Raw genomic sequence first — 18,869 nt, forward strand, 5'->3', positions numbered from 1 at the left:
TATTAAAAGCCACAATAAAAAAAATCAATACTTGTTTTGAAACTTGAAATATAACTTGTATTATAAACACAGTACTCATGACAGTTGATGACCACAGCCCTTCCTAGGACTGCTACCTTAAAACATTTCCCCAGTGCTAAAGCAAGGGCAAGGAGTTTCTTCAAGAAGAAACAATTCATTCTGCATATCAGCAAGGTCAGCGATCATCGATGGAAGGAACAGAATCCTCCACGGGGACCACTGTGCCAGGGTGTGCACAAGGAATTACCGCAGCCGAAACTGCTCTCGATCCCCAAACCGTGAAGTTAACCCCAAGTGATTTCTTCCTCCTTGCCAACCCTTCCAAGGCATCAATGCCTGGCAGAATGACATTATAGTCCCAGGTCAGTTTTTAAAGCATATTTCCCCACCACAGTATGTAGTCCACAGAAATTAAAAGGTGTTAAGCATTCTGTAGCTTTTCTAGACTTATTCACAGCGTTAGCAATGATACCACATTAGAAAAGGAATATGTAACAGAGAATATTTAACAGCGAACACTGCAAAACAGCTTTGTTCATGTTTGTTTATTTGACACTACCTAAATTGAACAAAATCTATTATTCCTCATGTTAGATAAGCCAATTGATTTACTCTGCTGCATTCCAAGCTATACAATAGCCCAGAAACTTCTGCATCTCCGTTCAATTCCATACATTGTAACACAGAAGCTAAAAAGCAAAACCCACAGTCAGACGGGGATGGTGCTGAACAGCTTCTTTGCTACTGAATGTGTGAAAGTTAAGGTGCCAAGTAGCCTTCTAAAACTCCCTTGGAAAAGTAAAAATATTAGTGGATATTTATTAGGATACTTTTCTACCTGGAATCAGAAAGAATGTAACAGCAATAACATGCAGCCTGGGATAAACGAACTGTTTAGTGTCAGCTTTCATTCAGTGCTAAAAATGGACACATCCTCATTTTACCTGATTTTCAATACAGATTTGGGTGCAGTATTTCAAATATGGATCGATTTACAACTATCACTAACCTTCAAGTGCCTGATTCTCCAAGATTTAGGAGCTGCAGGGACTTCCTACCATAAACCTGGACACACACTGACCACTTGGAAGGGACAGCTGGTCACGTTTGGTCATGTAATAAACACTTCAGTCACCTGGCAGGGTGAGTGGCAAGAATATACACTGCTGAATGGCCCATAAGCAACTGACACTTCCCTTGATCTCACTCCAATTTCATGCAAAAATCTCAATACTTCAGTCAATGCCCTAGAACATCAAATACCCCAGTCATCGTACGTATCTCTATCAGACCACCACAAAAATTTGGATAAATAAAAGGTATGTGAGGAGATAAAAAGGCAAACTAAAACTAAAACATCTGGGGATCAGCTCTTACCTATGTCTAGTGCACTTGAACCAGTTCAGTATGTCAGTACATCTGGTATAGTAGATCTGATCAAAAGGATGAGCGTAAGATTCCTGCACTGTCACAGCGTAGCTAGGGGTAGAGAAAGAAAGGAAGAGAAAGGCTGTTTGTTGCAACATGAAAAGCTTCGGTTCCCTGTATGTGCTACTCATCTCACTCCAGTAAGAAAAATAATTAAATCAATAATCTTAGAAACTTTAGGTGTTATCAAAAAAAAAAAAAAAAAGGCTTCCTTCAACCACAGCTCTTCCTGAAAATTTTGGAAATGCGTCAGCCTTGGGCTCCATAACTGAACTAGGGACAGAGATTGCAGGCTGAGCAATGAACCATTCCCTCTGGAAAATAAACCAGTGTTACTAAAATCCATGGTAGTTTAGAAGGTGAAAAGAGCATTTGGTTAACTTGATAGTGCAAATTTTAAGAGAGAGGAAAGCACCACGTTTTTAAAATGTCTCAGCTGCTTTCCTGCCTAGGACTGTTAATTTTTGCTTGTATTCCACCATGCTAATAAGAGCTCATATTAACTCAGCACTGCTGCATTTTGCCAGCACAATGGGATGCTCACACTTCATTTTATGATGAAGCAGCATCATTACTTCAAATATTAGGTGCACCAGTCAAATGGGATCATTTGTAAAAGGTTGAAGAGTGTTTATTTTTCTGCTGCACAAATTTAATCCTTTTAATTTGTAGCAGAAATAACCTCAGAACTATCTGAAAATTGCAACAAGAGTGAACCGGTATCTAGATTTGGAACACTTTGAAGTGTGGTTAGAATGGGATTACCCCCCTTTGTACAAATGAACGGACAGGAACAAAAATTGGCCAAATTTATTAGAAGGAAGACTAAAAATCCAGCAGTCTCCTTCCCAAAACACTACTTATTCATGCAACAGATAGTATATTTATTACTATGATTATATTGAAAGTGTCTGGGCCACCCACATGATATAGGAACACATCTCCTTGACTTGTTAGTGTCACTTTAGAACATTGTGAGCCCTACAGTGAGTGTGTGCACTGCGTAAGAGACTCAGAATCTCAGGCTCTGATGTGGAAACAAGCTCGAATTTATCAGATCTACAATATCTTTGGAGAATGATCCTGAAATCATTCTAGGCAGGGTCAGGACCCAGGAATTAGATCCTCCAATTCATTCATTATATCGATCGTCTTAATCACCCAAGTGATTTCCTTCCCACCAACGGGACTGCTGATGTGATTAAGTCCTGGGAGGTTGCACCTGTACAGGAATACCAAAATATTTGCTAGGAGGGTCTGATTGGCTTGAAATCAAAGACTGGACTGTTTCTGCCTTGCTTGTCATGCCCCTTCTGGACAGGCTGAGATTCTATTAGATGTTGCTTTTGTCCTCTACCAAATTTGCTGGGTTTGACAGTAACATTTTTAGTTTTACTAATGCCAAAATGTAAAAGATTTACATTGTACATTATTAATGTTAAACAATAACACTCACAAATCTTGATTATTATTTTACGATCCCGTTAGTTATCCAGCAATTGCCCTAACAATCTTTTCCCTTTGATTTATTAACATCTAAGTAACAAAGTCATCTTGGTCAGTACAACCAATCAATTTTGGTATTTAATTTTTGTTTCTCCTTGATTGGGTCTCTAGGTTGCTGACTTTCTTCAGACAAAATCAATATTTTATTCCTGTGCTCTGAATGCACTTCACCTCACAACACAGACTGCAAAATCCTACTCCTGTTTGGTCTTTGCTTTGCAGCTGCGTTACCTACAGTTAGTTCTCTAATTAAGATCTCTAAAATCAAAACACGGTGCCTTTAAAGTAGGATTCCATTTTTGCTATTGTTAAGGGGTTTATTTTGCTAGAGTGTAAGGTAGTTTATATTTGTGTGGAACTGAACCACAGAACAGAACTGGAAATTTAGCAAGTTAAACTTAAGAGTACAGGAACTCTAACCTCTGCAAACAGACCCTGTGTGAATGTGAACCCGATCAAAGGCAGTGGCTTTCTGTGTACTCGTAAGAACCGTCTCGCAAAGATCCACTTTTAGGACAAGGACACTGTAACAATAGGAAGAACAGAACTACCAGGGACTTTAATTCCCCGTGCTTTTATGCAGATGCTCTTTGATGATGACACGAATTTGGCAGATCTGGCCACAAAGTTCACGACATACACAGCAAGTCTGCATGTTGCAGCGGGAAGGGCTTAAAACTTAGTCAGAATCTCTAATAGTCTTGCTTGGCAACAAGCAGAAAAAAGCAAGACAGAACAGGGCCACTGTTTTTCTAGGTCTCTCCATGATAAATGACAAAATGCCTCTGCAGTCCTCTCGCTGGAACTCTGGAGGAGCTTTCCAAAGTCGAGCTGAGCAGACGGATAACACAGGGGTCTGTGGGCTATAGCTCCAGCTTTAGAACCTGTGCTTTGGGATCATCCAAATCCTCAAAAGCACTCAGAAGTACTATTTCTGTCACACAAATCCACGTTCTTCTGTGAGGCAGGGTGGTATTCAGCAAATCATGGCTCTTCCTTTGCCTTTTAAATGTAAAAATATGAAATGGCTAGTCAAAAAAATTAAAAATTGGCATGTTATACATTACCTTTCCCAATGACTACAAACATTTGGATCATCTGGGTTTAGGGACAGAGTAGTTTTGAGCAGAAAAGGCAGAATAAGCCCTTTTAGAATCCACTTGAACAGGATCTGTGCCACCATTGTTGTGTCTAGACAAAGAAAAGAAAGTAGCGCCATTAAAGATCACTTTGAACAAAACCTCCTTCTAGGCCTTTTCATATTTGCTTCTGTTCATATCCAAACACTGTGCAGTTATTCACAAATTGAAATACTTGCAAAAGCAATCAATTAAACAGTAACATTTTTTAAAAGTGCAAATGTATTGTAAAAGGAATTAATATGTTTAAACCTACTAAAACCGATGAATTTGATGATTAAGACACCCAAGATATTGATAGCCCCAATGATTCTTCCAAAAAACATTTCTGGTACTGATCATGTTTACAACTGTCTGTTTGGACCAACAAAATAAATAACTGAGGTATTAAAATAATCTATTCTCTCATCAACCTGTAGACAAATGGAAGAATATCCAGATACCCTCTTTGATTTATGTAAATGAGTTTTACATGTGTCAATATAGCAGGCTAGATCTGAGACATATGCTTATTACATGACTGAAGAAAAATCAATCCACTTCTCAACTCTTAGCTGGGGAATCACTTAGAACGACAGAGGTCAGCATATTGGGTCACATTATGTTGAACACTAAACATGAAATAAAAACATTTGCACCAAAGCTGGAAATAGATTGTATAAAATTCAATAGGTGTGGTCTCTTCATCATCTTACAGTTCATCTATTAAGTGTGCTGAATTATACCTACTTATTGCTCACTTGGGGCTTTGAAACTGAAGTCATGGTGTTTGCCTAGAGGTTCCTAATGACATGAGTGAAAAATATAAAATACATGGGGAATCTGAAGCTCCTTTTAAATGTAACTGCATCAGAGGTGTTAATCTGTGAAATGTTATGTCTGTAAAAATATTTTAAAATACCCATTTCAGGCATTTACATCATCACATAATCCACCACTCAAATCAGAAGTCTCATAAATTATTCCTGGCAACAAGATCTAAAAATAGATTGAATCTTCATATGATCATCTAAAAAACACATGGCTCATTGCCTCATGGTCTGGAACAGCAAAAGAGACATTAAGTGGCTTGCTCTGCATGGCGCTGATATACAGCCTGCTGGAAAGAGTCATCACACAGCAGAACGAGCGGCAGAGGGACAGTCAGCAAAGAGGCACTGAAATCACCTCCTGACCCAGGACACTCATCGCCTTCAGTGGCTTGCAAGGCAAGGTCTCAGTGGGAGTAATAGCTCGTCTTTTAAATTACTCCTAGAGCTCTGCTAAACCCAAAGAGAGGTCTTAAGCCATATAAGTCATGTTAATCTTAATTAACATGATTTAATGTTAATGTTCCTCATGAAATGGATTTAAGTCTATGAGTGGCCTTCTCTACCTGCAGGGTGCTTCAAAGTCCCATGGCAACAACGCAAAAGTTCACTCTGGAAATTAAGAGGACTGAGGAGAAAAGGGCACGAGAGAGAGCTCTGTTTATTGGAAAGTCATTCGCCACACTCGCCCCAGACACCCCCTCTCCATGGAGGAAAAGTGTCTTGGATGGCTGACCTGCAAGTGCCCATGGGAAACAAGTACAACAAAATGTTCAAAAACTGAGAGCTTGTTTGGGAGCAGAATTGATCTCTTATCATAACATGTGCCAATAGATGTGAAGCGCTCAAGTATCAGGGTCAACAAAATGACAGACCGCCCTTTCACAAAAATACCTTCAAAAGATGCCTTTAACATGTTACACAAGCTTAGCACTTGATTAATACCAAGTTACAGAGGACAAGTTCTACTGAGCACGGTATTTCAGGCTGCAGTTCCCCGCTTTGTTCATTCTCTACACTGGTACATGGACTAGAGGAAAACCTGCTTCTCATCGACAGAAACAGTCAGAGCAAAGCAAAACAGCTTAAGGAAATGCAACCCTTAAGAAAGGCGTTTTTTTGATCAAAACGTAGTTCTGTGCTCGGTGTGTTAACTTCTTGAGAACATCAGCAGCCCAGGTTTACCCTTCAATTATTTAGAGGCAGAAAGACAGCTTGAGTTCTTCCTACAGAGACTGAGCCCTTTCGCATTTAATTTGAGCAGCTCTTTATTTGAATTCTGTAGTTCTCAGAGACCTCAGCTTGTTCTTAAGAAAACAATGTATCGGGTTAGACTTAAACACCAAAGAATTATTTATAATCCCTAATAGCACACAGAATATTTGTTTACAATGTATTTGAAAGAGGTTCAAAATTATTTTCTAAAGTTTTACTGCTAATGCTGTTTTATTATATATTTCAAAATGAACTGCTTTGTGCAATTAATTTTCTAACTTTGTATGTCAGATTGTGTATCAGAAACATCCAACTCTCCAAACACAGCAGAACCTCATTCATCTCAAGTGTCTCTTTTTCTAACTCAAATGACACATTTCACTTTGATCAGTGTTAATAGAAAAGACCTCATACCAAAATGGAATGGTTGCTAATACAAGATTCAGAATAAGTGTCTAAAAATAGGAGCACATATATTAAAAACCAACATCAAAAAGGAATCCAGAAATTACATCTAATATGGGGTTTTTTTTCAGCTTTTATTGCTCAGCATAATATACTCTACATTCCTGCATTGCATTTAATGTTTGGAACATATTCTACAAGGAGGCAACATGAGTCTTTCAGGGGGATGATGCCTGTAACTTCATTAAAGATACATCCAGATGATAGAAACATTTCTAGTGTCTGCCACGGCCACTCTCCTGAGGACAGGCAGCCTCTTGAGCTTAACAAGAAAATAAACGACACGCAGGTCCTCTGTGCAGACCCTAAATGGACTCTGATTTTCTGCCTCTCCAGGCCTGATTTTTCTTTTTGGGAGCGAAAGAAGTCAATTTAGGCACAATTCGGCGAGAAAAAGAGGCTTTCAATCCAAAACACAATCAGGGGATTTTTCACAAGCGTCTCGTTCTCTGGTAATTATAACTGATTAGGTTAGGTACCTGCTACTCATTAAGCCATTTTCACAGACCTCGCTCCTTTTGGAATAAATTTCAGTCCTTCACCTACAATATTGATACAGCCACTGGTTCCATCACAAACCAAAGGACACACACTTTCACCATTCAGCCCCAAATCTTTGCTATAGAAAAACTAGTAGGTGGGGAGTCATTGGTTTATCTGTCTGTGGATTCACTTTACAGAAACCTTTGCTGAGGAAACTCCGCAGGGATTTGCCAATAGACCAAAAGATGCAGATGGTCATTTAAATTGGATAAGTACATGAGAATGTGGATGGACAAAAGCGGGTTGTTGCTCTCTTTTGCAGTTTACACAGCACAAGCTGAGGACGACCGTGCCCCACAAGATTGGGACCTACACATAAAGAAAGTAAGAGTCCAGAGAATCCTTGCTGGGTGAAGCAAATATCCTCTAAAGCTTTCCCTAGGTGCCAAGGACGTGGCTTTGGTAAGATTCTTGTGAAAGAAGACAAGTCTATACTTCAAGTGGCTCAGAGAAAAAAGAAAAGCAAAACCAAAACCACAGATTAAATTTCTCCTCTGCTTCTTTGGCTGACAGACCAGAAAATATAACTAAAAATGACCATTGAGGATTGCCTGTTCAGGGGCAGAAGTAGTGAAACATTTCATGTAGGCATATCTGTCATAAAAATATTTCATAACATGACTTTGACATGAAATTCAGATGGAATTTCCACTCCATGACAAAGTTTTCAATTAAATGCTTTTCTCTCAATTTGGGATGAAGTGAGATCTGAATCAGGCAAACACCTAATTTGGTGTCCAGCTGCAATTAAAGAAAACATTTACAGAAGTGTCTTTCACTAGCATGCGATATCCTTCAATCCTTATGCATTTTTGAAGATCATTCATTCAGATGTCTAAACGTATACGTAGTCAAATAACTGAGCCTGATTTTTTTCTGACAAACTTCCATGCAATGAAATTAACAAAGAGCCATATTAAAAAGTCTTACCTCAAAGTGCTAAAACTTCCTCGCGAATCCTGTTTTTTTTTTATTATCAGCACATGGAGACACACAGCACGTGAACAGGAAAGCTCTTCGGAAAACACTTGGCCCTGTGAGCAATCGATTCAAAAAACAGAAAACATATTCGGTCAAAGAAAGTGTGTTTGGGGGAATGGAAACAAATTAAGACAGAAATTAGATAAACCATTCTAAAAAATTACATATCACAAGATAATTGTGCCTACGAATCAGCCACCCAAGAAGGCAGCTGATAGTTACACATCCCTTTAAACCTTCCAGCCTCCAGCGATTTGTAACTGCAACTTCCTCAGCCACTAGTGGGTCTTTGTGTTTGATACCATTTAATGGATTTTATTCCAATCATTTGACTAATACTTTTTGATCTGTGAAAATCTTAATTTCAATCCTCTACATTTACATTTTAGCATAAGCAAAATCCTGTGATGGTCTCACTCTTTGCCATGTACTGTAGGAAACACTTCCTTTGTTTTTCTGTCCATCTCCTCGATTTCACTTCTTGCTCCACTGTTAGAAATCAACTATTGACTCTCAGATTTTGTTTCCTATCATCTCCTACCACATAAACAACATTTTGTTTACATATAGACTTTTTTTTCTGTTATATCCCAGAAAGAAAATTCAGTTTCTTTCAGGAAGGTTGATGAAAGATCTTGCAAAAGCCTTCTGGATACTTAACTGGATCTTCTTGATCTTGCTACAAAAGGCTTTAATAATTTATGAAGCTTTTACGAAGCCCCGTTGATTCTTCATAAACGTATTATATTTATCAAGAGGTTCCCTAATTCTGTTCTTAATTATAGTTTCTACCAAATAAGAAAATCTAGGTGCATTAAAATTAAAATCTATTCTAGTATTTATATGTAAGTGAATAAGGAAAATGCAAGAGAATAGTTAAGCCAGGAAACAAAAAGTTGGATTTCACTGAAGAAGCATTAAAGTGACTGAGTGTTTGCTGATTACGCTATTTCAGTCTCTAAGTAGTAACAAGCTTCCACCAAAGCTGCCCCGGGTGGCGTTCCTCCTTCTCATCCCAGCTGAAATTTTCATGATAGTTTAGGCAAGGGATCATTTAAACACACACTTCATTTGGCTCTACATCAGATTTTGTTAGAAACAAGCTGTTATGAAAGCTAAATGAGGCCATGAGTTTCAAAACTCATCAGGATTTTTTGGATGCCTCCATTTATGATTAATAACTTGAGATACCATGAAAGGGCTGGATGATACGCAGAGCTCAGAATGAATGTGAAGAAACAGGTTGTTTTAGTCTGGGCAGTCAAGGACTCGGCCGCTTCAATGCAGTAGTCACCTCTAAAAGTTGCTGCCATGAGCAACAGAAGTATTGCAAATGACAAGATGTGGGTTTGTTTTGGTTTTTAATGAAAATTTAAAGCTGTTTTAAACAGATAAACACTTCCAGGAAGGAGCAGGTACTGAATACAAAAACACTGAGAATGTGATTCTTATCATCTGAACACAAAGAAATTCAAGTGATAGAACTGGCAGAAACCCCATGCGCTGGGTTGCTGGGCTCCCTCTACGGCCGCCTGACACCATCAGCGCGGGAAGGCAGCAGACAAGGACCTGCCCCTGTTAACAAAGATGGTATTTCAGTTAACAGGATCTATTTAAGCCTCTAGGAGACATCGTACTGAGCGCAGATTATTATCCCTTACATGCAGTGCAAAACAACTGGTCTATAATTTGGGCTACAAAACACAAGCTGTCAGTCATGAATTCTGCTTTTCCACGGTCTCTTCCAGCACTACTCACTTGGAGGTTTGTGTGTCTGTCTGCCTGCGATTTCAAGAGGCAGTTGAACAACTGGAAATACTTGGAGTAGATATAGAAATCATGACTATTCAGCAATATCCCTGATACCATTTCCAGACTCAAGTCTCCTGTCACCTGGAGGTGACACAGTGAAGGGGAGGGATGGAGCTGAGCAGGACAATGCAATGGTTTTGGACGTTCCTGGGAAGGCTCAGGGCACAGGAGGAGTTTGTACCGCCTAGTGTCTTGGAAGGACCAGTCCCAGCAGCAGTACAAGCTCGGAACAGACCAACAAGATGTACAAAATCGGGACATTTCTTACCTTACACTGGAGTTCATACAATGGAGAAAAGCTTGTTGCAGCTTTTTTCTTCTAGCCATAAGGGTAATGCAAATAAATGTAAGTAGGAACCTCAGCTTTTCAGGATAAAAGTATTCTATGCTCTCGTTGTGAAAGTTAACTACGCTCCTCTGCTGCTCAACTGAAGTTCATGGCTGAAGTTACAGTGAATGTTGGGAATGAAATAAATTAAACGATTCTGTGGTATCTTCTGTAATTAATGTGACTTGAAAAATAAAAGAATAAAAGTAAAATGTAGAGATCTTCACAGTCTGTGGAAAGGAAAAGTATGAAGAGCTGCATCCTGAGCCCTGTCTGCTCAGTCTCGGCCACCCCTGCTCCATCACTGAGGAAGTAGATGCTGTTCAGTACAAATAAAGGAACTAATTCTGTTTCCTGAGATGTAGTTTTAGAGGCTTTCTTTGAAAGACCAGATAAATGCACCAAGGTCCTAACTGCGAAAGTGCCCTCCTGACTCTCTCTTATATTCTTTGAACCACAGTTGCTCAGTTTTCCAAAACTGGGCGGGGGGGGGGGGGGGCTGATTTTAATGGGAACTGAATGTCCAAATCTCTTTAAGCTACTTCACATTTCTTAGTTCTAAAATATATCAGTGTGAGTTGCAATTGCTACAGTGAATTTTGTTATAGTTCCATGGATATGTTATGAAGTCTGAAAATCTGTTTCAGCACTAAGTACTCTTATAAGCTGACTTCCACTGGAGTCATTGGGAGCTTGGCTACAGCAAAGCAGGAATAAATAATGAAATAAGCTCTTCTCAATCTATCAAATGTTATTTTTAGAAGCTCAGGATTGTTCCTTCAGTGCTCTCAAAGGAAAACCTGGTCAAAATAGCACAGCGACGTGCCACTAGAAAACAGTCTAAGCAATTAGTTTAGTTATGGCTGATGAAATATGTTTATCAAGACAAAGGCTGGTGTTTGCACCCAGGATTTTGAGGACCCGAGTTTAAATTGCACTGTCAAAGACTTAAGGTGTGACACGGGGTCAGCAAAGTGGGCTGGACCCAGGCAGCTCCAGTTCTACCCACGTTCTGCATCCAGCACTTTCTGTGGGCTTCTCTGAGCCTTCAGAGGCACCTCCACACCACCCACCACTGGGATCCGAAACTTCACGTGACATTCAGGACAAATTCTCAGAGTCTCAGTTTCTTCCACAGGAGACAGGGGAAGGGGACAGATCAACCTGCCAAGTGTCTTAAGAATAAGCATATTCCAAACTGAATAGTGATTAGACACTGAAGTAACAATGTATAAACACAGTTGGCATTATCTGCATAAACACATCTGGCATTATCCATCCACTGGATGAAATCCACATTAACACACAAAGAAATGCAGACGCTCTTATTTTATCAGTGTTTAGACAAACTCCATATCCATGCACGCTTGTGCAAGGCACAAGTACCAATCCAAAAAGCTATTATTCATTACAATACTAAATTTCTTTTTCTTAAATAATTGAATAGTTAATCAATAGTCCAGGCAGAAATATAATGAAAATATTACATTAACAACACCTAAAAACATTGCTGAAATGATGCCCAAATGCAGATTATTGCTGGCTCCTTTTCAGAAAGGTCAGCTCGGAAAAAAATTATCTGTGATTTTCTGCCCATAATTTTGTACATGTACTCAGCTACCAGTGCAGAATTGGAAGCCAGCCCTCTGAACATTTGGCCCTTCCAGTTATTAATCCAAACTCAAGTCCACTGCAACGTCAGTGCTCCTTGTAGCTCCTGACCTCCCAAGCCCTGCCGGGCAGGACAGGGGACGGCTGACGTTCCACCGGCACTTTCTGCCAAAAGCACGCTGGTGCTGGCAGGCGGCAAAGGCAAAATCTGAGGACCCTGCAGTATTTCAAGAGAGGATGATCTCCTGCAAGCTAAGAAACCCTCCTGGGGTGGTTATATCTGAACCTTCTCAATTAAAATATGGTAAACAAGTCAGAACGAGACACTCTAAGCATTTGCTTGCCTCCCTCTCCAGCTCTGACCTCATCACGCGAGCGCTGCTGCGAGGGGATGGCAGGAGAAACCAGCAGGGCCGCAGCGTCCCCGTCCCCACCACAGCTTCTTGCACAGCGGGATTTTAAAGCTGCTGAAACCCTGTGGGGAGTCACATTCTCTACAGTATATTTATACTCGCTATCCCATGCATATTTCAGATATTCCTCCACATACGTTACTTCAGAAGAGCAAGGGAGCTGCCACACATCAAACCCATCTCCAAGAACCCGAGTTATCTTGCTTACACACAGCCGCCCACCTCATCCCTGTTCAAGATGTCAAACAATTACAGCATATGCTTCCTTAGACACTTAGAGCAACAAAGACCTTGTATCCCCAGAACACCCAGGATAAATAAAGCAACCCAAGTGTTAGAGGCACGCACTGATGAGCAATAATATGTTTCTAAGTATTTAGCTTAAAAAACACAACCAGTAATTCCAAGCTATTTTTTTTTACAACATTAAGAGTCCACATGAAGTTGACCCGAAAATGGGAGTGACAAGCAATGAAACATAAGGATGTTTGATATATATCCAATGAAATAAATTAAGTCTGATTTTGCAAAAGTCAGTAAAGAAGCGTGCTGTTTGAAAATGTATAACACCCTTTACCATTATATTTTTTAAAAATTACTTCTATTTGTCAAGAACAACTGGCCCCTTCTTTTTGTCTTCATTTATCTCAGAGGAAAATCAAATGAAACAAACAGCCAAAAAAGTTCCAAGTACAGTGAACAGCTGAGCCAGGGACAAATTAAGTAACACAGATTGATGGCTGTTGATCCGCGGCACCACCACAGCCCAACGCTGCAGCTCATCTTTCATTTACAGACCCATCTCTGCTTTTCCAGAAACGGTGCAGTATTGATGGGAGGCGGCTGATTTGCAAACCCTGAAGCTGCACTGGGAATCCAGATTCAGTTTTTCCAGTTTGGGTTTAAGTTGGTGAATGCCTTGAACTTTGGAGATGGTAATCCAGACAAAATTGAACTGAACACTGGAGTAAAATGAACACTGAAACTAAACATGTATTTTCAAGATACGATGCAGGCAGGGCAAAGCTTTTTATCTTCAGTTTCCTCATAAGAGAGTAAGGAAATAATGTTTGTTTCTTCTGCATCTGTACCTTTATTAACCCCACTGGTCCAGTACCATAGATCTTCATCTTTTATGCTCTGGATTTTCCCAGTGCTTTCTTCTCCTGGGCATTCTCTGTCACAACAGTGCTCAGATGTTCTCTTCCTGCAGTCAATTTCCCTCCCAGGCTCTTGAAATCTTACTCTAATTTTTTTAATTTCACAGCTGTTAAAAACACTGACTGGCCCACACAGAATGTAACTTTTTCTATGAATGTCTGATACATGTAAGATAAATGTTAAATCAATTTTTAGATTTCTAATGGCTTAAGAATTAGAGTAGCCACTTAAAAACTGCCAATTTCACTTGAAATATGAGAGGATTCTTCAGAAACTGCAATAATCTTTTGTGCTTTCCTGTGCTTCTCACAGGACATATCTGGAACACTATCAATACTGGAGGAATGGTATTTGGTTCAATCATGTCAAAACTAAAAGCCTGAAGTTAGGAGTCCATGTAATTTATCTGATTTTTCAGAGCATGCACAAACCTCTGCCTCTCTCAGAAGCTGGTTACTTGAGCACCTGGAAATGGCTCTGAGCTCTTGGGTTTAGGCATCCAACATGGAAAATATGCTGAGCGGATCTGCCTTTCTCCAGGACAGAAAGCTGAAGCCCCAGAGAAGGCCATGGTGTGTGAACAAGGTCTTTTTCATAACATCCAAGTCTTACACTTCTGTGCCTGTTTTCTCCCCCATGCAGAGCAGAGGGAAGAGGAGATTGTGGCCAGAATTCCCAGCAGATCCAAACAGTGTCCCAAAATACCCTCATCTTTCCAGGAACCATCACACACACTGTTAGAGCAATAACTGGAGAGATAAATGAGAACACGACCCCAGCCTTATTTAATTTTACATCACTATGCAAAGCTCTTGACTCTGCTGTCTCCATGACCTACTTTATCTATTGTTTATTTCTTTCTTTTTTTTTTTTCCAGGAAATTGTTCATTAAGGATAAAAGCACCTGGCTTACAGTAACAGGGCACTGTGCGAAATATCTGTCATACAGCCGAGAGAAGAACATTCATAAATAGATCAGGCAGAGCAAATCCACAAAGAACTGAGGGGCTGAAGAGGAGTATTTTAGGTAGAAGACAAAGAAGACGGAAGGCCCAGAGTCTCTACTGATATAAATGGTTGAACTCCACTCAGTTCACTAAGCCAACGTGAATCTGGAGAGAATTTGGATCTACCAGCTCAACCATCAGATACAGACAGTACTGGGACCACCCAGGTTACAGGCAGTATTTTCCTTCCGGCAGAAAAAGAGTAGCCAGAAAAATCACTACGGACCAAAGCAGATCTGAACAACTGGTGCATACAACTACGTCTTTGCCCTTCTCCTGAAATTGGCACTGAAAATTCATTTAACTACTTTGAGAAAAAAGGTTAACAAAAATTATAAAAGAGGTAGGGGTAATTTTAGGACTCAGCTTCTGTCGTTTTACAGATGTGCTAATTAAGTTTTTTTTCCACAAGTTAAGGCAAGTACAGTTTTCTCTTTGTATTCTACCCTCATCACCATCATACATGTGCCACCTCCTCAGCCCTCTTCCTGAGCCCTCTCTTGTGTCTTCCTCTCAGACCCACAGTGCTCAGACAGCCAAGGGAAATGGTCCCCTATGGTGCTTCATTAAGTCCTCTGCAGAGGCACAAAACCAGGAGCTTAAATTTGTTTAAACATATTTCAACTTAGTGTCAACTTAACTTGAAGCTTATGAGGTATCTGAGATTATCATGAGATTATGTGAGCAAGTCTCTCTTACATGTCTCCTACCAAACAAAACCCAACGTAGCAGACAAGGGTGGCAGAAAAGAAGCACGTTCCCCATTTTCCTGTCCTCTCTGACACAATCTTCAGCAAGGTAAAGGCAGCATAAGCTTTGAGACTCCTGCACTGGTTAGCACCAAGCTTGTGGAAAATTTATATTTGTAAAGAAAGAGGTGATCTTGGTCTCCCTTCCAGAGCTCAGCATTAGTGAAGGTCTCCCAGGCTCCCCCCGACTGTTCTTTAGGTGCACCCAGTGAGTCCCATTTCCCTTGTCGGCTGTTTTTCTGACTTTCTCATCATCTTCAAGGTGTTGTTACCTTGCACACTGCTGTCCAAAAGTTGCTCTGAAGAACCCATTAAAAATTATATGGAGACTTCTTCCCAAGATCAAGAGCCACTTTCCAATTCTTTACTTCAAGCAATTGTGTCTCTATTTATTTAAACCGCAACTTAAGTAAGTCTGTCTCCAAGGGAACCTGTGCTACAAGTTTCAGCATCTGCTCGGTCACCAGGTATGTCATGTCTTGCAGGGTAAAGTGTCAAGATCTTATAATTTTGTGATCCATTCTTTACCACAGAAGACATAAGTCTTCTCTGTGCATGAAAATGTTACAAGTTTAGGAACACCGGAAGCAAGATCGATGACTCTAAATTCTCTTCTTGCCACTCATTAGAATCTCACTAGTCTGCATGTTGCTTTTCTCTCTTACCCACCATTTCCTCTTCCCCCGGTCTCTCATCACACACGGCACTGCTTCCCTTCTTCAAGTCTGGAGAAGCTGAGCTACAGCTTCTCTCGCCATAAACCAACACTGGACATGATTTACTCCTGTTGTACCTGTGACATATAAAGTTGAACAGATAAGTATAAGCCAATTCCCTGGGACAGAGAAATCACCGTTCAGTTAAACAACAGATAGCCACAAGGATAAATAGATAAATACAGCACCAAAGTATTTGAATACATCATTAATTACTGTTTTACTTCCTGGACTATCCAAATAACTCCTGAATTGCTCCTTTCAGTGATTCTTGAGGGCTGTGTTGACAATACACCTTGCAATATCCTCTGGATTTTCTGCGAAGCACACAAGATGATAGTGGCTTTCTTCCACATAAAGATGGAACAAAGAGCTCAACCCCCCTGCTCCCCATCTTGTGATCACCGCCCTGTCCTGAGTCCTCCAGCAGAGCGGCTGCAAGGGAAAGCACTTCGTGTGGCTGGACCTTGGCCTTACATCTGTGCCTTGGAAATTAGTGAGTTTATTCTACCTCAAGGCATTCTTACTTCACTACTCATTTTTAAAAGTGTCTCTGATACAAAGGAAGAGAAAGCCAGTCTTGCAACCCAAGCGCAAGAGCAGGAACCAAGAGTTTAGCTCGTGAGTGTTAGTTATAAAAGTGCTAAATAAACTAGTAGAAGAGAATAAAGTAGAATGCTATTCTAAGAGCTTGAAAATCCGACATTTGGAAGTTGATTTAAAAAAACCTATAGTAAGCAATTCTCTTTTTTTCAGACACTTAAAATATCCCTTGACTCTGTCAAAGTACTTTATTTGCCTGTAGGGTCTTCCTCAGAAGGATTTGGTCAAAATATCCCCTTCAGACCTTGTAACAGCTGCAAATATGGATATCGGTCTAGATCTAAAAGATATTCACACTTTAGAATTTAAACAAAATATTTACTAGTAACATATCACCTTATTACGACAAATTGAGAGTAAATTGAAATTTCATGCAACTGAATAGGCTAATTACATACACAGACACATACTTTAGAAACTAGGCTTTTCATGTTCTTAAGTATAAGCAATTAAGGGTAAGAGTAACATTTCATAATTATGTCATCGATCTAAATTCCTTTTCATTTTTGGAGGAAAGGGCTATACTTACATAAGACACGTCTGAGATTGTTCCTGTTGCTCAGAACTGCATTTGTTCTGATCAAATATTCACCTCATGACTTTGGTTTTTTTTCCAGTTTCTGCCTTTACGTGAAATTAAAATTTTGAAGTCTGAATCTATCATTAACTTTGAAGAAAGTACTAAAAACTCACTTTTTACAAACAAGTCATAGGGAGCTGTGGGAAATTCTGCATTAGGCTGGCCTACTAATTAAAATCAACTCTGCCGTATTACTACCACTGTTCAAAAGTATCCGCCTACAGATCTAAAATCTTTGCAGAATGATTAAAATCAGTAGCAAAAAATCCCAAATCTCTTTCCTCTTTCATGTGGAGCCACACAGAATACACTTGTTCAGATTCCATTAAAACATCACCTTTGAAAACAGACGCCCAATCAGGCCCAGCAGTGATTGATGCAGCCGAGATGCTCCGAACTGTTGGTGTTCAAAGCACCCCCAGCAGGCGCAGAGACGGCCAGTGTGTATCACATATAATTAGGATTCTTCAGACCATAAAATCAATAATATAATTAGTAAACTATATGTTACTTCTTAGTATCTTGCTACAACTTAATCTGTCTTTGATCAAGCAGACCTGACTGCTAACAACATTTAATGGTAATTAATGAAAATGCATGTGATAAAAAGTTCTTTGAAGAGTTATCTAATAATGTACCATAAAAATGAAGTATGTAATAACTGTAATTTACGTTTACATCAACGACTATTGTTTAGGATACTTGAAGATGATGTTAGGATTACAAGTCCTCTTTAGCTACACTTTCTCCTGCCTTACAGAAACATTTTCTTGAGCCAGCGTGTGTACAACAGACAGCCCCATTCACTAATGCCTTACATCTCATTATAATACCAAAGTCTGCAGAGAAATCTTCCTGGGCTGTGGGACAGCACCAAGAGAATATTTTATGAAATTCACTTATCTTTTGACAATGGATGATTGACAGCAAGCCATCATGACTGAAATTACTGACAAAATATATAACAGAACTTGCAGAGATTAAGCACGAATTTCAAAAGAATTGCTACAATCCTTAGAGAAGAGTGATTACAGATGGCCAAAGTATTTCATAATCTCCTAGGAATGCAACATTTGGCTACCAATGACTTTGAGTGTCTGAGAACCCAGCCATTGATGGGCATTTATATTTAAAAATATTCCAATTGGATGTAACATGTCTAAGTAACTTTTCATGATTGCCAGGCACATGGAGAAAGGTGGGGGGGAATTCTTCATTATTATAAAACACCATGGGATTCACCAGAAACAGTGCATCAGGTTTAATATGTCTGTTTCTAAACAAGAAAGGAAGGGTAGAATAAATGCATCATATTAACATCATAAGGCAGCTTCTATAGTTAATATGTCATGTCAGTTAGCTCCCATTTCCCGAGATATTGGCTTGGATAATAAACATCTTAATGCTCTTGCTTAGTATTAACTACATACAGTAAATGAGACCCTGGGTTCGGTCAGACTATTCTAATACCAGAATCCGAGCAAACACCTCACTTGCAACAACTTTTTCCAACACAGATTTGTAAAAAAGGAACACTCCTCATATTATCACATTTTTCTCTCTAATAAATATGCAGAGTAGCATAATAATATCCAGAAATGTTAAATATTCTTACAGCAGCTCTATTAATTCCATCTAGGCCATGCCTCATTGTTCAGTGGCACATTATTGTCAGTACGAGCAGGGAACTCTGAACTTATTATAAATTAAAGTTTTCAACAACCTAAATTCCTAAGAAGACACAGGAAAATAATAATCTTACTGCACCTCTAGCAGTTTGGT

At 39.6% G+C, this 18,869-nt stretch overlaps 1 protein-coding gene across 1 annotated transcript in view; it reads right to left on the bottom strand.

The window, feature by feature from the left end:
- MEGF11 (multiple EGF like domains 11) overlaps positions 1-18,869 on the bottom strand; it is a 262,478-nt gene that overhangs the window by 191,561 nt on the left and 52,048 nt on the right. The window contains exons 2-4 of the mRNA XM_082061380.1: positions 8,057-8,160; positions 4,023-4,146; positions 1,399-1,500 (exon numbers count right to left, since the gene is read on the bottom strand). Coding sequence (XP_081917506.1) covers positions 1,399-1,500; positions 4,023-4,138 — 218 coding nt within the window. The 5' untranslated portion in view covers positions 4,139-4,146; positions 8,057-8,160. The remainder of the gene's footprint in view (positions 1-1,398; positions 1,501-4,022; positions 4,147-8,056; positions 8,161-18,869) is intronic.

This window comes from Streptopelia decaocto (genome assembly GCF_964273445.1).
Source record: "Streptopelia decaocto genome assembly, chromosome: 9".
Taxonomy (NCBI): domain Eukaryota; kingdom Metazoa; phylum Chordata; class Aves; order Columbiformes; family Columbidae; genus Streptopelia; species Streptopelia decaocto.